Here is a 19570-nt window from a genome sequence, read left to right as displayed (position 1 = left end):
AAATAAAAATCCATACCGTCACTCTTATGTCAGCGCTAAAAGTAAAACACGTCGCTATTGTAAATCGCAATGGTTAGCCTTGATATTTTGATAGCGTAAGTTAAAAGTGCTTTTTTAAGTTGGCTTGTCTGCTGGTTAGCGGGCTAAAGCTACTTCCTTCGTAAATAACACACATTTATGGCGACAGGTTCCCTTCCTGTGCGTAAATAGCAAATCTTTCATAGCGTTAGACATGTTAATGATGTTATATCTGAAATAAATGTTCAACAGTGAGCAGGTTGAGGTACGGTACCTGTGTGTTTTCAGTGTTTAATTCGAGCCTGGCATCTGAGTGCGTCGCCATGTTGTGACGAAATACTGAGAAGTGAAAATAAAGGCAAGTCAGACAGGATGAACACAAATAAAAATCAAGTCAAACATATGTATTATATATAAAAATGTTTATTGAAAAAAAATCTAACCATTGATTAATTTTGCTATTATTTCATTTTGTTATTTTATTTTGACATGCTTTAAATGCAGCGTATCGCACACCTGAACTGAACTCACACACGTTCACTCCTCATGTATTATCCTAATATTTTACATTCACCTACAGTAAATGTAGATAGGCATCTTATTCTTATTATAATTTTTTTGTTGATCGCTTTTTCTCATTCGCATCATGGAGCTCTGATGGGGACATACTTCAGAGCTCTAAAGAACATAGAATTGATCCAGATTGTTCAGACATATAAGGAAACATAATTAATTATATATATATATATATATATATATATATATATATATATATATATATATATATATATATATATATATATATATATATATATATAATTTATCATTTATTATTTATATATATTTATATTATATATATATTTATATATATTTATATTTATATATATTAGAAAACATTTCAGCCAAATGCAGGAAATAGCAGGCTGGTTTTATTTGGGCTGCAGACTTTAAATGGGGCATTGGTAGATAAATCCAAAAATAATCTGATTTTTATACTGTACAAACTGTATTTTATTATCTTACACTAACCCTAAATCTATCCATATCCATCACTTTCTGCATCTCAAATGTTTCACATTTTATTATCTTTGTGGGAACATTTGGTCCTTTCAATGTTGGTTAAACAAGCACACACACGATGGATGTTTTGTATAATACGAATGAAGATAGCAAAAATGGGATTTTGAATGGAAAATTATTTTTTGTTAATATTTATTTTTAAACTTTTATCTCAATGTTTTCCCTGTCAAAGTGAACTGTTCAGTCTTTATTTTACTAGAATGCATTTTACATTACATTTTACTATTTTACATCTTGACTTGGCTCAACTTACCCCTAATATGTCATGTATGGGGCAAGTTGAGCCATATACCATTTAGTTTGCTTAAAAGTCTTATTTTTATGGCCATATTTTTAGATACCTTCATATAATTTCATAATAATAATTCCCTTTATTTCAGTTGTTATGAGAAACCCGTGTGATAAATAGGGTTTCGGAAACACAGTGTAAACACGTGCAGCACCCAAACAGTTAATTGGTTAATTACAGTGATATTGCAATTTTAGTATGATTTTATATCACATTTATTCTGAATTTGCGATAAGGCAGGTAAGCAACTCAGAAACAGGAAAGCAAATGTATGTATTATTATTTTTTTTGTATGCTGCGACATGACCTGCTGTGCGTTACCGCCTGCACTTCTCCAGACAGGCCTGTAGGTGACAGAATCACACTCGCGGAACTCGTTTACCCTTAAACCGGAAAAGAAGAAGAGATAAACAAATGGCGCGCTACTGGAGTTGTCACTTGGATTAGATTTCATATTTTAGTGCATTTAATGTCGTTGTATTATTTTCAGAAAGAGCCGACAAGAGTGAATCATTATTTCTTCGAGTTTTTTAAGATATTGTGGTTGTCTCTGGGGTAGACGTAAGAGTGGGGGACTTTTTTAGTCTCTTTACATGTGATCATTGTGTTTTGGTTGAAAATGCCTCATATTACGCTGAGAGGAGTCACTGTGGACTTTCCCTTCACTCCATACCCGTGCCAGGAGGACTACATGAACAAAGTCATCGAGTGCCTGCAGAAAGTGAGAAACCCAGTCACCATAACGTTACACAACCCTTGCATGTACTGCAGCAATATTTCTTTATAGTCTTTGAAACACCCTTTAATTTGCCAATTTACTTTGAAGGTTTCAGGGACTTTAAAGATTATAGTCAACCAAGGCAAAGTCTGCCACTTTCTGTTATTTTCTAAGTTCAATCACTTTTTCCAATAGAGGTAAAATGCAATGGCAGAATGACATTTTACTGAAGGTAGAATGACATTTTTGTTTTACTTGCCTTTTGATTCATGTATAACATGAAGGCTGTGGCGCTTTAATCTAATACAATAAAGATGTTAAAGTCTTCCTGTAAGGTCAAATTGTTCTATTCATTTCCTGTTAATAAGAATGACATGCACTTGTACGCTTTCAGCAAGTAAATGGTGTTCTTGAAAGTCCCACTGGCACTGGTAAAACGCTCTGTCTGCTGTGTTCGACGCTGGGCTGGAGAGAGAACTTTAAAGACACCATCTCTGCCCGCAAGATAGCAGAGAGAATGGGCGGTGCGGAGCTCTTCCCTGACAGGCCAATGTCATCGTGGGGAACAGCAGCCACTGACGGAGACACTCCAAGTAGTGTCCTTCATTTATTGATTCAATGCCAATTTGATTTATTTTCAATATCATTTGTAAACATTTCTTGTGTTTTCAAAGGCTACATTGTTGTAGGAATTATAAACCAAATCATATTGACAATTGAGATTCTGGGCAACCATTGGAATTATATTTCAAAACACAAGTAACAATATCATAATTTTTGTCTCTTCCTCTTTTTTTTTCCTCTTTTTTTTTAGCTTATTACACAGACATCCCCAAGATCATATATGCTTCCAGAACCCATTCCCAGCTAACACAGGTCATAAATGAGCTCAAGAACACATCATACAGGTCAGCTATCTGAGTTAACATTACATATTTAAGGGATATTGTACAGTCAGCCATTCATGTTCATTGAGAATATGAAAACATGTTTACATCCTACCGAAATGTTTTTCAGCATATTCTATAATGCATACGCTACCATTGTGACATTTTAAAAATGTTTTTAAAAGAAGTCTCTAATGTTCAACATGGATGCATTTATTTGATCAAAAATACAGTTAAAACGGTAATATTGTGAATTATTACAATTTAAAATAACTTTTTTCTATTTTAATATATCTTAAAATTTATCACAATCATTATTATGCTATCTGCATTCATAAATTATTATATTTTGTAAAAACAATTGATCACAAAAGAAGAAATCGTTCTGAAAGCCTGATTTGGTGCTCATTAAACATTTATTTTTTAATTATCAATGTTAAATAATATTTTTTATTTTTGTGGAAATTGCGATTTTTTTTATGAATAGAAAGTTGAAAAGATTTTTTTATCATTTTAATGCATCATTGCTTATTAAATATAATAATAATAATAATAATAAAAAAGCAGTGTACTTTTTAAAAAAAAATTTAAACTAACAAATAGTTTTGTTCTTTATTATAGGCCAAAAATTTGTGTTTTGGGATCTAGAGAACAGCTCTGCATAAACCAGGAAGTGATGCGTCATGAGAGTAACCATATTAAGGTTTGATGATCAGTACCTCACTGTCAGTATTTGTGACACAACTGACGCTTGAAATACCAGCGCTGTATCCCAACAACATATTAATGTAGGCATTATGGCTCATTTCAAGGTCCACATGTGCAGAGCAAAAGTGGCTTCCCGCTCCTGTGTCTTCTACAACAATGTTGATGGTATGAGACTAACATTGGCGACCTGTCAATAGAGAATTTAAACTTTATTACATAAAAGAGTTTCAATTATAATGGTTTTAATTGTTATTGTGCTACTCTACGAGAACTTGCTGACGATTTTTTTTGGTATTTAAAGAGAAAAGCACTGACAAAGAAATCATGAATTCTATCCTGGATGTGGAGGATCTTGTAAAAACAGGCAAAAAGCAAAGGTGAGGCTCTGCACGTTTCTTCAAGGGCTTGTTCAAAGCACTGAAAGAAATAGTGTTTTTGTTCGCACTGCTGATGCATCACCTGACATGTTTCCATTGGGAATCTTTTCTTTGAGTGTTTGTAAATAGTGACATTGCTCAGACTGTTTGTTCCCATAGAGTTTGTCCGTACTACCTGTCCCGCTCAATCAAGCAACACGCTGATGTCATCTTCATGCCTTACAACTACCTGCTTGACCCAAAGGTAAGACATTTACCCTACCCATCTCATTACTTTAGATATATACACCACTGTTCAAAATGTTTTTACTGTTTTTGAAAGCGGTCTCTAATGCGCACCAAGGCTACATTTATTTTATTTGAAAATATAATAAAAAACAATAATATTGTGAAATATTATCACAGTTTAAAAGACAGTTTTCTATTTTAAAATGTAATTTATTCCTGATCAAAGCTGAATTTTCAGCATCATTACTCCAGTCTTCAGCGTCACATGATCCTTCAGAAATCATTCCAATGTGCTGATTTGATGATCAACAAACATTTCTTATTATTATCAATGTTGAAAACGGTTGTCCTGCCTAATATTTCTGTGGGAAGTGAGATACATTTCTTTGATGAAATGGAAAGCTCAAAAGAACAGCATTTATTTAAAATATAAATTTTTGTTGACACTTGCTGAATTAAAGTCTTTATTTTTAACTTTGTAATGGTATTATATATATATTTTTAAATGTATTTTGTAATAATTCTATTTTTAATTTAATATGTATTGCTCTAGGATAGTCTTTTTTTATTTTATTCACAATTTTGATTTCTGTTGATTCACAGAGTCGAAGAGCACACAACATAGAGCTGAAAGGAGCTGTGGTTATTTTTGATGAAGCTCATAATGTTGTAAGTGTATTGATGTTGTTTGAGACCTCATAGCCATTCTGTATTGTTGTTTGTTTTATATTCTATCAACTGTTTGCGTACACTTTCAGGAGAAGATGTGTGAAGAGTCCACTTCGTTTGACCTCACCCCTCACGATCTGATTTCTGCCATTGACGCTGTAGATCGACAGCTGCGGGAAAATGCCTCAGACATCAGCAAAACAGATTCTGCTGAAGATTTCAATGTGGAATCACTGAATTCAGGTTACTTTGGCAAAAAAAAATGGCTTTTTAAATGTCATTTTTAATATAAATAAATGGTTTATATATTTGTGTATATACAGTACTGGTCAAAAGTTTGGAAACATTACTATTTTTAATATTTTGAAAAGTCTCTTATGCACATCAAGCATGCATTTATTTGATCAAAAATACAGAAAAAACTGTAATGTTGTGAAATATTATTTCAATTTAAAATAATGGTTTTCTTTTTTAATATACTTTAAAATATAATTTATTCCAGTGATGCAAGCTGAATATTCAGCAGTTATTACTCCAGTCTTCAGTGTCACATGATCATTCAGAAATCATTCTAATATGCTAATTTATTATTAACGTTGGAAACAGTTGTGCTGCTTAATATTTTTTTGGAAACTGATAATTTTTTCAGATTCTATGATAAATTATAAAATTAAAAAGATCAGCATTTATCAAAATTAGAAAGCCATTATTTAAATTGTAGTAATGTTGCACAATATTACAGTTTTTTCTGTATTTTTTTATTTAAAAAAATGCTTGATGACCATTAGAGACTTTTAATGAGAAAAAAAAACATTAAAAAGAGTAATGTTTCCAAACTTTTTACCGGTACCATATATATTAACTGTATATATCACAATAAATAACTCCCTTATTTTTTTTATCCTATATATGATTTTACAGGATTGAAACTGGATATTACCACAATTGCAAAAATAAAACGTAGGTTACACAAATATTAAAATGTATTTATTTTAATACAATATTTGATTTCTGGAGTTATTTGGAATCCATTTTTCAGTAATGAAATTTGTTTAGTTGAGAGCGCAACTTAATACTCTTACAGAAATTTTGATGGATCTGGAATCTTCCATTAACGGTTTTGAGATGCCAGCAAATAATCAGGGAATCACCAAACCCGGCAGGTGAGTGAAGCATCACTGAACCTGTGGTCTGATTCAGTTTGGTGCTGGGAATGTGTATCAGTGACTTTAATATATTGACTATAAAATCACCATTTTTACATGCACAACTGTTTAACTGAACTGCTCATTTTCTGTCTCTTCTTTTAAAGCTTCATATATGAGATTTTTCAAACGGCTAATGTGAACTTTGAAACAAAAAACGCTATAGTGGAAGCCATGGAGCAGATCACAGGATATTTAGCAGGGAGTGAGTATTAACAACTGGTCCTCAATATAATTGACCTTTTCTTTTTATCATATGTGTATTTTTTTTTATTTTATTTTTTGCAGGGCCTGGTGTCTTTCTGAACACCAGCGGACTACAGAAAGTAGCAGATATTATCCAGGTACGAAGTGTACTGCACGTTAAAGAGTTCAATTGGCCGTTTTCTGTATTTGTATTGTGTTTGTCTGTTTGTCCTGAATCAGTTGGTGTTTGGGGCTGAACCTACAGAGGGCAGCAAGAAATCACAGATGAAAAACAGCATGAAGGAATTTAAGGTTTGCTTCAATTGATTTTCACATTCATGCTGTCTTCATTGTTTCCTGTCTGCAGACATCGGGTTTTAGTTGGAGTGAGTGATAATGTTATGTTGTAAATTTGATAATAAAAGAAAATTAATCAAAAGTGTACATTTTAAGATTTAAAGACATGTAAAGACAATTACAATGTTACAAATGTTGCTGTTCTATTTTACTTTCTGTGCATTAAATAATCCTAAAAAGAACAGCACAATTGTTTTAAACATATATGATATAAAGAAAGTTTTTTTTAAGGACCAAATCAGCATATTAGAATGATTTCTGAAGGATCATGTGACACTGAAGACTGGAATAATGGCTGCTTTACATAAATAAATTACATCTTAAAATATATTTAAAAAATGTAAATTGTAATATTTCATAATATTACTGTTTGACTGTGTTTCTGATCAAGTAAATGCAGCCTTATTGATCAAAAGGCTTCTTTCAAAAGCATTAAAAAAAAATCTTTCCCCTGACCCCAAACATTCGAACGATGTAGTGCATGTCTGACGATATTTCCTCTAATTCTTGTCTTTTATCTCCCATTTATGCTGCTGATTCCCAAATCTGTGTCTGATATCAGGTCCACATTCATCCAGACACCAGCAACTTCAAGAAGAAACAGCTGACTGATGTATGGGCTTCCTCCTCTACCAAGAAACAAGGTATGAGACTCTTATTCAATCTCTGAGACACCTCATGTGTAGCAAAATGTTTTCAAAGGTAAGTTTGTAACTTGCTATTGACTGGAGCACACATGCTCTTTTTTTTATGTAGTTTTCTAGTCATGCAGAATCTGAAATGTATTCCCCCAGTTTCACAGACAAGGCTTAAGACTAGTCAGAGTAAAATAAAGTGCCATTGTTTTGTCTCAAGATGCACACCAATAATGTTTATTTCTAAGTAATGTTTATAAAAGTTACTTAAATACCCTAATTGAACTAAGGCCCAGTTCTGGTTTAATCTAAGCCCTGTCTGTGAAACCGGGATATAATGTGTATTAGGCTACTGCTTCAGAATTACATGTTTTGGTCGCCTTGATGGTGCACATGAAAACCTCTTCCACGATGAAATGCTGAAAAAAACTTAATCTTGCACATTAAACTTGTATGCCAAAACTATAAAAGATTGAAATGGTGTTGTGTATATTTTATAGGGAATGTGCTGAGTTACTGGTGTTTTTCTCCGGGGTTCAGCATGCAGGAGTTGCTCGGACAGGGAGTACGCAGCATCATTCTGACCAGTGGGACTCTCTCGCCGCTCTCATCCTTCACCTGTGAAATGCAAATGTTCGTGCTTTTCTCCTCTAGCTGTCCCCACTGAGGTTTATGAGTGGATGCTGCTTGGATGCTAATTCTCTGCTGATTTTCTGCAGTCCTTTTCCCATATCCTTGGAGAATCCTCATGTCATCCAGCGTGATCAGATCTTCGTCAGTATCATTGAAAAAGGTCCGGACGGCGTGAAGTTGAGCACAGCCTTTGACAGGAGGTGAGTCACATCAACAACCTCTGCTTTGAACTGTGATTATTTATTCACGGTCAGTTTGTTTTAAACCCAGGAGCTATTTTTTTAATCTGAGAAATGTCAGTTATATTGACCTTGGGCTGTCAAGGTCCAAAAAAGTACCATAGAAGTAGTTTATATCAGTGGTTCTCCACTGGTTTGGCCATGGGTCCCACATTTTCCCATGGTCATTAGGCCGCTAATTTATGCACAAAAATTGTAAAAATATAACTAATACTGATGAATAAACAGTAGCCTATAAGGTAAGGCTATAAAATAGCAGTCCCAAACTAGTTTTGTTAACACAAGAAAGGTGGTATGAGCCACCAGTCATATACAAAAATATAAAAAATAACTCAAAGTGAAAATAGGGTGGCATTTTGAGGTTAACTAAACAACAGTTAACATGGTAAATACACAATACCAACATGAACTGATAAAGGGATAGTTCACCCAAAAATGAGAAACTTATGTTAATTTACTCACCCTCAGGCCATCTAAGATATAGGTGACTTTTTTTTAAAAGAACAGTAAAGAAGATTTTTAGCTGAAGCCGTGGTCCTCTGTGATTCAGAGTCCAGCCTGGAGTCAAGCGTTGGCAATCTGGGAAAGTCAATCTTCCCGATGAGATTTGGAAAGTGAAAGTAATCTTCATTTTTTTTCAATGTAGGTTGTGGCATCCAGGATAAGCAGTACCATTTTGATGAACAAAACAACACACACATCTTCTCTCTCGGTTGTAAACAAACACAGCATCAGCTCACGTGTGAATTTGCTCCATAAACTGTAAAAAAAGAGGGACGTAGTGTACGTGACATCACCCGTAGGTTTCTGAAGACCATTTTTTAAGCCGTGGGCGGAGCTGGCCATCGCCATCTTCGCAAAAATGGGCAAAGAGGCGGGATTAGCTGAGATGACGTGACAGCAGACAAACAGCTGGTAGTGGAAGCAGTGGCAATCTACCTGTCACTCAAGTGGCCACACCCTTAATTATGCAGAACTTTACGGCTTAATATAGTTTAAACGAATGAGTTATAAAAAACTCACCCTCCTCACAGTTGTCATGAAGGGCAAAATTAGCTATATAGACCAAAACCACTTTTTGTACCAGGCTTTAAACATATTTTTTTCTGCTGTAAATTTGGGCATATTAACATGGGGGGTGTATGGGATTGACTCTCTTTTGAAACCTGTCTCTAGCGGCCAGTCGATGAATTGCAGTTTAAGTCACTTCCGTGTTGGATTCAAGAGAGAGACCGGAAGGTTGCCGCTTGGTTTGCTCCCACGCATACGTCATTATTAACAGGAAGCTCACGCTCCAGACCGCCATGAACTCGCTCAGGACCATTTGCCAAGGCTGTGGATTAAATGTAAAAAAATATATATATCAGACACCCTTTATATAAACTGCCTCTGATAAAAGAGTCAACAGCTTTCATGCATGTCTTTCAAAATAAAAGTCTTGCCACAGAAAAACAGAATTACTTTTGTTGTTTTTGTTTCTTTGATTGAACACTCTGCAACCCACTCACCAGTTGAGGAACACTGGTTTACACTCGTTTGCTATATTGTGAGGTGTTTGATATATGAGCCATTAGGAGATGTGTAAATATTGTTCTTTTGTTTTTGAAGGTTTGTTCCTGAAAACATGTCGTCTATGGGAAACACTCTTGGTGATAAATCTTTACACTGAAACAGCATATGATCTTTAACTCTTATCAATAATGATCTGATGATCAGCATAATTATCATTGTGATATGATTGGGTTTGCAGTCAATCTGACGCGGGTGGTGCCTCATGGACTGCTGGTGTTCTTCCCCTCGTATCCAGTGATGGATAAGACACTGGAGTTCTGGAGGGTGAGTGTGTTCAGTCTGACCGCATTAAAGATACAGTATGTAGCGGACTGACCAATTCAAACGAGTGGATCAGTTGTGATTTGTGATTCAGACTGATTCGGAAAAAATGCTCAGGGCAATTTGTGAAATGGTTCTGCTGATTCACTGAAGAGAACCAAAACAATTTAAGTTAGATAGCATGTTTCTTACACTTGCCAAGTTTATTGCGAAACGAATAAAATACTATTTTACCAGTGCATTTTTTTTGTTTCTAAGTTTGAAATGTATGTAGATTCATGATTACCTTGTTCATCTCTTGCAAACTTTAGCATTTAAGTAATGATGCACTATATCCCCTTCACTCTCTCAGGCTAATGGGCATGCAGATCGCATTGAGAATGTGAAGCCCATGTTTGTAGAACCGAGGGGTAAAAGCACCTTTACTGAGGTAAACGCTACTGGTATCAGTCATTTTAATAATTGTGCACTCAGTATGATTTGATATAGATGCTAACAAAATGCCAGCATAGCTTGATCTGCACAAGCTGTCAGTCAGTGCTGCTCTGAAATTGGATTCTTTTGCAGGTGATTGATGGTTATTATGACAAGGTGAATGACCCAAACTCCAGCGGAGGAAGCTTTTTCGCTGTATGTAGAGGAAAGGTGAGACTATACATATTTGATATAATAAAAATACTATATTATGAACCTACACCATTAATATCAACACATTTCTTTTTGCTTTCCATCTTTCCCCAAGGCAAGCGAAGGGTTGGATTTTGCCGACACGTACGGTCGAGGGGTTGTGATCACTGGACTTCCCTTCCCCCCCAGAATGGACCCCAGAGTGGTGCTTAAAATGCAGTATCTGGACGAGATGTGCAGAAATAAAATTAGTGGAGTGAAGGTACCTGCTCTTCAAAATGCTCGACTGTGGGTTTTTTATAGAATGCAGATATTGTAACTATGTACCATCTGCCGACATTATATATAACATTTAGATTGTCAATTAACATGGTAATTTATTCTAATTTTAATACAATTAGAATGATTTAAATCCTTATTTAATCAGCATTTTAGAATGATTTCTGAAGGATCATGTAGCAATGAAGACTGGAGTAATGAATGCTGAAAATTTAGCTTGGCCATCACCGGAATAAATTACTTCTTAAAATATTAATACAGACCAGTTATTTTAAATTTGAATAATATTTCACAATATTGCCATTTTTACTGTGTTTGAAAATAAAATAAAATGTGTTTGCAGTAAATGCAATAGCATTTTTAAAAAATATTCATAAACAAAAAGTCTTAACCATGCCAGTCTTTTAAACACTAGTTAATATATAAATTAATTATTCATTAAGGTAACTCTTTACTTAAAAATACTTTTACAATGTATCATACATAAATGCTTTAATGCATTAATTATGCCTAGTAATGCACCTTAAGATGGATTGTGTGGTCTTGTGAAGAATTGTAACCACCTTTTTAATACTTTATAATACTTATCTATTCATTGTGACATTACACATTTAGAAAGTATAATGCATTAACATAACAATCAATTTCTGATGTAACAAGGAATTTGCAAATACTATAATGCATTTTAACTTTGGTTACAATTATATATGAAAAGGTACAATGCATTATAACATACATTATGAATATCTGTATAATGCATTAGATATTATTATATATTACATAAAGGCTGTAAGCAAAAATTGTTACCATCATTAATTATTATTAATTCAAAATTACATTAAATTCATACATATAATTACAATCAATGCAATGAACATTTTTTTAATTCCTAAACTGCCATTCGTTTTGATATTTGAGGCATAAGGTGAAAAATATTAGGATGATGGCACAATTATCCTAATATCATAATAAATAAAAAGGACAAAATTCTTGAAAAGAAAAACCTAAGAATTCTTTGATTATTACTCAAAAATACTGTTTTCTCAACATATTGAACTAATTGAAAAACATTTGTCGCCCCAAATCAAAGTCATATGGTGCAATATAAAACAGGTAATGATATAATAGAGAGGAAGTCTCTTTAGTCTCTTTAATTATCAGATATTATCTTTTATTGACATGGCAGGGCTAGTTCAGGTTGTAAAATGTCATGTTGTACAACTCCCCAAATACATAGTGATATTTATGTATTAATAATTCATGAAAAATAATTACCATTACCTTTTTTATTTATTTTTTACAATATTTTATTATTTAATAAATATTAGATATTTTAATCTTTGTGTGTTCTTATGGTCTGTGGTTGTTCAGTATCTGTCTGGGCAGGAGTGGTACAGACAGCAGGCCTCTCGAGCTGTGAATCAAGCCATTGGCAGAGTGATCCGCCACAGAGAAGACTACGGAGCCATCTTCCTCTGTGATCACAGGTCAGCGCTAAATACTACAACAGCAATTCCCAGTTGGACTGGAGAGCATGTACTCCAATATTAATGTTCTGGGATTGTAATCCAGATTCAGAGGCACCGAAGCCCGTAATCAGCTTCCTTCTTGGGTGAGGCCATACGTTAAGATTTACGATAACTTCGGTACCATGGTCCGTGATGCGGCTCATTTCTTTCGGACGGCGCAGAAAACTGTATGTTTATTTTGTGTTCATGTATTCCTGTACCATGAAAATCTGCAAGGCAGTTTTTACACTAATAAGAGCTGACATGCACATTTATTGGTTGATTTGTGTATCAGAGACCAGTTCCTGTTAGGAAAGGAAAAACACAGACCAGTGAGAATCATGCAGACACAAGGCCGCTCAACACAGGCTCCAGCTGTCCTGCTAAGAGTGTCTGGCTCGGTGACACATCGCAAAAGGCCAAAACACTAGACTCGCACGTCCCCAGCTTAAAAAGGAGAAAATTAGGTGAGATCACCTCTATTTTTCTTTTTTGTTCTGCCCTTTTTATGAAATCTGAAGGCTCTTGGACGAATGTGTTTTTCATTAAGACACATATGCCAGGTCTTGGAAGTTTATGTCGCCATTGATTTCCTAATTACTTTAAACAGTAATCAATATAAAAATCAAGTAATTAAACAATAAGTTCTAATTTGGTCTCATTCTGAGATTGATTTAAACAAAAGCCCAGTTGAACAAGTGAAACATTAACATTAGATCATGTTTGGAGCCTCAAGTTCATTGCAAGACAAGTCAGTAAAAATAATTGTGTTGTTTTAGAGTCAGAAGAGCATTCTGGAAGGGATGGCGCAGCCAGACTTTGCATTCAATATGAGATGGAGATGACAAGTAAAAGGAAACCAGTCAGCCTGCTGGACGCCCTGGATGACTCAACCAACAAAGAAGGGAGGGAAGATGCCTTGATTGGGGAAGAAAGGGTAAGACAAGAAATACATTGCAAAAGAGATTTTTTTAGGCCCTGTTTACACCTGGTATTAAGATGCGTTTTGGTTGATCGGATCAGAAGTGGACGAGTTGACTAAATTCAGGTGTAAACGGGGTCTATAACGTTTTGAGCTTGTCCACTTTCGACCAATTCCAGAGGTTGTCGAAAACACATTTGACCGGATAGCTTTTGTAGTGTAGACTATCATCTGGTCGAATGTGTTTAAACAGCCATGAAAGACCGCCTAACTGACCTAACACGTAAACATTATGGGAAGTAGTAGTGGGAAGTTCGGATCATTTTACTGAATCGGATCTTTGAATCTCGTTCATCAAAATGAACGAATCTTTTTTCCGAGTCATTAGGTTAATTTTCCGTTAATTAATTTTGTTAGTTTCAGCAGTCTGTTAGTTTACCTCTTCTCCTGATCTGAGTCATTCGTTCCACCCCTGACATCCAAATAAACTGAGCTATGCACTATGCAGTCAATCGACTTAAGATTTGAGTCGTTCGTTCATCACGTGACAGCCACATAAGCTTAGCTATGCAGTCAGTACCGGATACAGAATTGATTAGTTCATCTCTCGAGTCAATCGGTTTAATGTCAGCTAACTGCATGTTGTTATTAGGCACCTATATATATATATATATATATATAGCTTAATAATAACATGCAGTTAGGTGACATAAAACCATCTTTAAAAAAAATTATCATCAAAGTGATTTTCCCCTTCATAGATAAAAAGTATAGTTTATAACATTACCAACTCTTTAGTACCACATTCATATGGAAAAGAACCATCATGACAGAAATTCAAAAAAATTTAAATTGAAAGAAATAAAAAAAGCTATAATTTGAGACCAGAAACGCAGCATGTAACTGTTGAAAAAAAACTTACTACATGCTTGTTTATGAGAAAGTTTGGGAATTATTAACTCATTTATGTGTCCAGCACTATCACGTCACGTGACAAAAGAACGACTTGTTCATGACCGACCCATCACTAATTGGAAGCTCTAGCCAGACGGGATTTAAACTTTGTTGGCTGGAGACCCTAGTTTGGATGGAAAACATACCAAACACAATGTTCTCTCACCATTGCTGATTTCTATGTTTTTCTGTTGTCTCCAGTCGCATTTATATTGCAAAGAGCATGAGCTTATTTCATACACTAGATTGAAAGATCAGAAAAGGCCCATATATTTACCCACCCATTGACCCTCCCCTTGAAGAAATCAGGACAAAAGTGGTTGAAAGTAGACAAGACCAGCACCAGGTGTAAACAGGAATGTGTCTCCCGTCCACTTGTGATCCGATCGACCAAACGCATCTTAATACTAGGTGTAAACACAACAGGGCCTTTGTTGCACTGTTTTCTCTCTACTGTTTTATCACCTAATGAGATGTAATGCCGAATATCAGAGCAGCTCTTTTCCTAATGATGTAAACAGCCATGGTCCCAAAAAAAGTAGTCCCATGCAAAGTTTGCACCATTTTCCAGATCTACTGAATATATGATAGCTTACTGTGAGAAACACTTGTATATGCACAAGACATAACATTTCTCTGAGAAATTGGAAGTGAATAACCTAGAAAATGAGTTTTTGCTGACTAAATGAGATATGAATGGTGAAGAATTGCCTCATAAATCATGATCAGGGTTTTGAATTACACTTTTGATCCCTTTTTATCTGTTTCTCAAATCTTTCTACTTTTATCAGATTAGCTCATTGTGCAGGTCTGTAAAATTTCTCATATGCCGTAACAGAACTGTGTGCAAATCTTTTTGCTAATTTTCCCCTTCTCTTATTGGTCTGTGACCCTGCAGGCGAGTCGCTTGTCTACTCTTTCCCTCCAGCATGACAAACGTCTGGATGATGAATCGAGGGGTGGGAAACGGAAAATTAAAGTGGTTCAAGAGCGGGTGAGGCATCTTGATTGAAGTTTTGTGAGCTCCATTGGTGTCGACTTCCCCAATATGATGTTAACTTGACTATGCAGAAACTGGATTATTTGAACTGAGATTCAAATAGAAAATTCACATTCTTTTACAATATCAGAATATACTGTGTGTGTGTGTGTGTGTGTGTGTGTGTGTGTGTGTGTGTGTGTGTGTGTGTGTGTGTGTGTGTGTGTGTGTGTGTGTGTGTGTGTGTGTGTGTGTGTTTAAAATCGAAATGTTTTCTAACATTATAAATGTATTTACTGTACTTTTGATCAAATGAATGTGTCCTTACTTATCAGAAGTATTCATTTCTTTAAAAAAACATCTTAAAGGGCCAAACTTTTTCATTGTAGTGCTGTTTGTAGGTTTCCTCAAACTGGCACAATTTTTGAAGTTCAAAATTTGGTGATGCATATATTACACTTTGCCATCAAATTTAGTAGATTACCAAAATAAATGGAATTGGACATTAAAATGCCATGCTTTTCCTTTGAACATTTTGATTAAAGTAAATGTTTTCTGTTTTCTGCTGGCTATGTTTCAGAAAACAACGGCTTCCTGTACTGCAAGAACGGGCAAAGCTTTCATGATAGAGCTGAGACGATGCCTGAGTCATGAAAACTTCAAGCTCATCATGGAGGCATTACAGTCGTACAAGACAACCGATGACCTGAGTAACCTTCTGGCTAATGTGGCTGAACCCCTCATACAAGACCACAACACACACAGTCTGCTCAGAGGTGCAGAATCTCAGCATATCCATCCCATGAGTAATGCGAGTTATGTTTTCACTGCTTTTTTAAAGTTTAACTTTGCCGATTTCCAACCAGCTTTGGATTGTCGGTAGTATATATAATTGAACAATATTTACTTGTTCTCTATGTTACTTGGGCTGAGAAAATCACGTTTGTTTGTCAGCAAAAGTATTTTGACAGCTGAAGGGTTTACGTGAAAACTACAGATTATACTTCTGCATTTTTGTATCCCCGTCACGCGCAGTTGGACCGACAGAGGGTTATTAACAGAACCGTTATTGTAAGGGTTTTTATGTTGCGCATGATGCGCGTTCTCTCCGTATTTATGATTCTTTGCAGCCTTTTGCCACAAAATATTTCGTCATACAGAATAACATTTCAATTTATTTCTCACTGAATAATGCGAACTGAATGAGCTGAAAGAGCAAGAGCGTTCAGAGACACGCTCTGTCTCTCCTGTTCCTGGTTCGCATCAGCTATGATCTCAGCGCTCTCTCATTTGGCGTACAGCTGTCAATCATCTTACGTGAGTCAATGTGACCATAATTCCTGTCTTTCTGGATGACACTGTCCTGTGCACTCCCTCGTTCTGAGCTGTGTGAAAAACAAAGCCAAATAAACGTTTCTACACGTCAAATAATAAATAAATAATAATAAACACACGATTACGATGGTTTTTGTGTGATTATCATGCGGTATATTCATATGAGAAATTTGTTTACAGTATACATGCTAAGCTGGCGTAGCGCTCAGCTCCATATAAAATGCTAAATATAACATATTTCAACAACATTATAACCAAAATTCATATTAGATATTAGATTGTAATCGAAAAGTTATTACAAACACTCATTGGTGTTTTAAAGTGAGTTTTGAGTTAAGCGTAATATTAATCTTTTAAATTGTGTTATGTAGCTCGATGTACCATATTGATAACAGTCGGAGTAATTCTGTTTACTCTCAAGTGTCAGCTTTCTAAATATATGTTGAGTATTTGTCTATCCTGTAGCTCTAATGCACCTGTTGCGCCAGGAGCTATATCTATTTCACCATCGATTTTGTTACAATAATTCATGTAAGGTCCCAAGAATAAGTCTTTTTTTTTTTTTAAGACTTCAGATAATAGGTGGATTAACAAATCTGGGATGAAAGTGGTGTTGATGGGCAAGCCATGTAATGCCAGAATAGAGTCAAGAGTCGTGGACAGATAGAGTCAAGGACAATAGAGTCGTGAATGGGCAGTTCTCCGCTCCAGACATTAGAGTGCAGGGGAGTTTTAGAGGCAATAAATAATATAATTAGCATTTTTATTAGCCTTCTCTAAAAACACATAACACGGTCTTATTAATTCATAAAATGCATAGTTTTAGAGATATAATCCTTACTCAAATAAGCTTCAATTTAATTGTGGTTGTAAGTTGTTATACCACATTTATATAATATTTTGATAATATTTTTTTTCTTTTTATGTTTGAGCTTATATATTTCCATATTAACAACAGTCTGAGTAATTCTGTTAACTCTCAAGTGTCAGCTTTCTAAATATATGTTGATTATTTGTCTATCCAGAATGACTTAAATTATTTAAAAACAAAACAAACCAATAGGTGGAATAAAATGAAGTTGGCCTTTTTTCCTCTGATCTTCCCTTGATCTTTTTCTTAAGGTCTTTATCAGTTCATCCGACCACACCATAAGAAAGATTTCGATGAGCGTTGCTTGGAGTTAACAGGTGAAGGATGTGGCTATAAACAAGAGCATTCTTTGTCCAGGGAGGAGCGAGAGGCTCTTGAGCAGAACACAGGTAACCTTTAACTAGTAAATAGTGTGTAGCAGTTACATTGGGTCTTATTTTATCTCCCCGTAATCATAAATAACAACTTTTTGTTACTTTTCTAGCAAAAACCGAGATGGCGCCTGTAAATCCACCCAACGAGCAGCTGAACTCGAGTCAACAGCTGAACCAAGGTGGTCCTCACTTGGGAACCGTAGCACTTAATGGAGGGGATGGTCAAATTGGAGGTATATTAGAGCTTATTGATAGTAACTGTTATTAAAAAGGCCGGCTCCTCACTTTTAAAATGCAAACATTTGTACATTTAGAACTGATTAAGTTTGTGTAATTCTTAACAGTGAATGTAAGAAGTGAAGACCAGAAGCCACAAACATCCATCAAAGAAGGTCCATCGTGCTCCTCTCTGCTGTCAGACATAAAACACTCCATCGGTGCAGAAAAAACCCGTCAGATGTTTTTAGCCTTGCAGGCGTATAAAACGTCAAACAATTATGAACAGATGGTGTCAACTGTTGTGAGTTTATTGACTGAGAGGGACGAGGACATCACTCTACTAGAACGTTAGTCAATTTCTTTTAGGTTCATCATAAACATTTTACTTTATCAAAATGTATCAACAATATCTGTTGGGAAAGAGGCTGAACTTGTTCGGTTTGCTCTAGGTTTATCTGTGCTCATTCGACCACAGCACAGGAAGCAGTTCGGTGAGCTGTTAAAAGCCTTGACTGGAAATGATTCTGGAGCAAACCAGGATTCAGACATGGGATCAAGTCCACCAAATCAAGGTATTCTGTTTTAATTAGAGTATGTAAATATTGTATTCTGCTAAAGTAGATAAGTATGTTCTTATTATTCTAAATATTTTTTTTATTTTTCGTTACAGCATCTCAGTTATCTGCAGGAAAGACTCAAAGCAAGATATCATCCTTCTTTTCGTGAATGCTGCTAGGACTTTAAGATATTGAATCAATATCTTTGTATTTTTTACATATATCATGCATGAAGAGATTTATGCAGAAGAATGTTAAAAAAATAAATGAATAACTGATTTAAAAAATAAACGAATAAATGAAACTGACACAATGTATGCATTTTTCATTCAATTCTTTACGTTAAATATTAAAAATGAATATATGGTTTTATACTACTTTTAAATTGTGTTTTACAGGTTCTTTTAATAAATGCTAATTCATTTTTAAATGAAAAATAGTTTGAGTGATTTCAGTCATCTGACAATTTTATCTTCCCTGTACCATGAAGTAGCACTATTGTTTTAATCTTAATGATTAAAATATATTCTTCCGAGAAAATATGTTTTCCTGAATGCGTTTATATAAACAAAGCACATAGGGAAAAAGTATAGAGTTTGGGTTAATGATTCATTACTTTTTTTTTATTGCCAGGAAAATATACAATATGCAAAGTACAATGTTAAGATGATATCAATATTAATATTGTACAGTTTATTTACTAAAAATGTTTTAAAATTTGAGAAGTTAAAATTTATTGGAAATACAGTTTTTAAAAAGTTTTTATTCAAGTAGTAAATGTATACACTAAATACATAAAACTGTATGAATTGAGGACAAATCACTGGGAATGAGTAATATTTTGTTTAAAAAAATATATATATTATAGGAACTTTTTATTGAG

At 34.7% G+C, this 19570-nt stretch overlaps 2 protein-coding genes across 5 annotated transcripts in view; one reads left to right on the top strand and one right to left on the bottom strand.

Moving 5' to 3' along the window:
* Positions 1-357, bottom strand: part of txlng (taxilin gamma) — a 32536-nt gene extending 32179 nt beyond the window's left edge. The window contains exon 1 of one of the 2 annotated variants that reach the window (XM_077202890.1): positions 293-357. In XM_077202890.1, coding sequence (XP_077059005.1) covers positions 293-343 — 51 coding nt within the window. In that variant the 5' untranslated portion in view covers positions 344-357. Of the gene's footprint in view, positions 1-16 lie in introns of both variants that reach the window. The other variant, XM_077202891.1, reaches the window with a different exon arrangement.
* A 1416-nt stretch (positions 358-1773) lies between these two features.
* rtel1 (regulator of telomere elongation helicase 1) lies at positions 1774-18995 on the top strand. 3 transcript variants are annotated; one of them, XM_077202885.1, is made up of 33 exons: positions 1774-2108; positions 2500-2698; positions 2920-3013; positions 3614-3695; positions 3805-3865; positions 4002-4077; positions 4237-4321; positions 4909-4974; positions 5064-5217; positions 5896-5934; positions 6059-6137; positions 6287-6384; positions 6468-6523; positions 6606-6677; positions 7285-7366; positions 7858-7990; positions 8077-8190; positions 9838-9878; positions 9980-10065; positions 10415-10492; positions 10630-10707; positions 10805-10951; positions 12340-12455; positions 12541-12664; positions 12772-12943; positions 13256-13413; positions 15251-15346; positions 15912-16107; positions 17789-17926; positions 18022-18144; positions 18256-18477; positions 18580-18702; positions 18801-18995. In XM_077202885.1, the coding sequence occupies exons 1-33, from the start codon at positions 2007-2009 to the stop codon at positions 18854-18856; spliced, it is 3546 nt and encodes a 1181-aa protein (XP_077059000.1). In that variant the 5' UTR covers positions 1774-2006; the 3' UTR covers positions 18857-18995. The 3 variants fall into 3 exon arrangements, with proteins under 3 accessions (XP_077059000.1, XP_077059001.1, XP_077059002.1); XM_077202886.1 differs by lacking the exons at positions 1774-2108; positions 2920-3013 and having other exon boundaries at positions 2571-2698; XM_077202887.1 differs by lacking the exons at positions 1774-2108; positions 2500-2698 and having other exon boundaries at positions 2920-2981.
* Positions 18996-19570: the final 575 nt, after the last annotated feature.

Source organism: Siphateles boraxobius, unplaced genomic scaffold (assembly GCF_051911475.1).
Source record: "Siphateles boraxobius isolate OS27281-9 unplaced genomic scaffold, OSU_SipBor_1 5, whole genome shotgun sequence".
Lineage (NCBI taxonomy): Eukaryota > Metazoa > Chordata > Actinopteri > Cypriniformes > Leuciscidae > Siphateles > Siphateles boraxobius.
Note: the sequence above shows the minus strand (reverse complement) of the source record. Positions and strands in the feature narration are given on the sequence as shown.

What these genes read in the sequence shown, in the direction of transcription:
- rtel1 (XM_077202885.1), top strand. Translation starts at nt 2,007, where the DNA reads ATGCCTCATATTACGCTGAGAGGAGTCACTGTGGACTTTCCCTTCACT. An exon ending in GTAAAAGCACCTTTACTGAG is followed by an intron (nt 10,493 to 10,629) that starts GTAAACGCTACT and finishes ATTCTTTTGCAG; the next exon opens with GTGATTGATGGTTATTATGA. An exon ending in ATCTTCCTCTGTGATCACAG is followed by an intron (nt 12,456 to 12,540) that starts GTCAGCGCTAAA and finishes ATTGTAATCCAG; the next exon opens with ATTCAGAGGCACCGAAGCCC.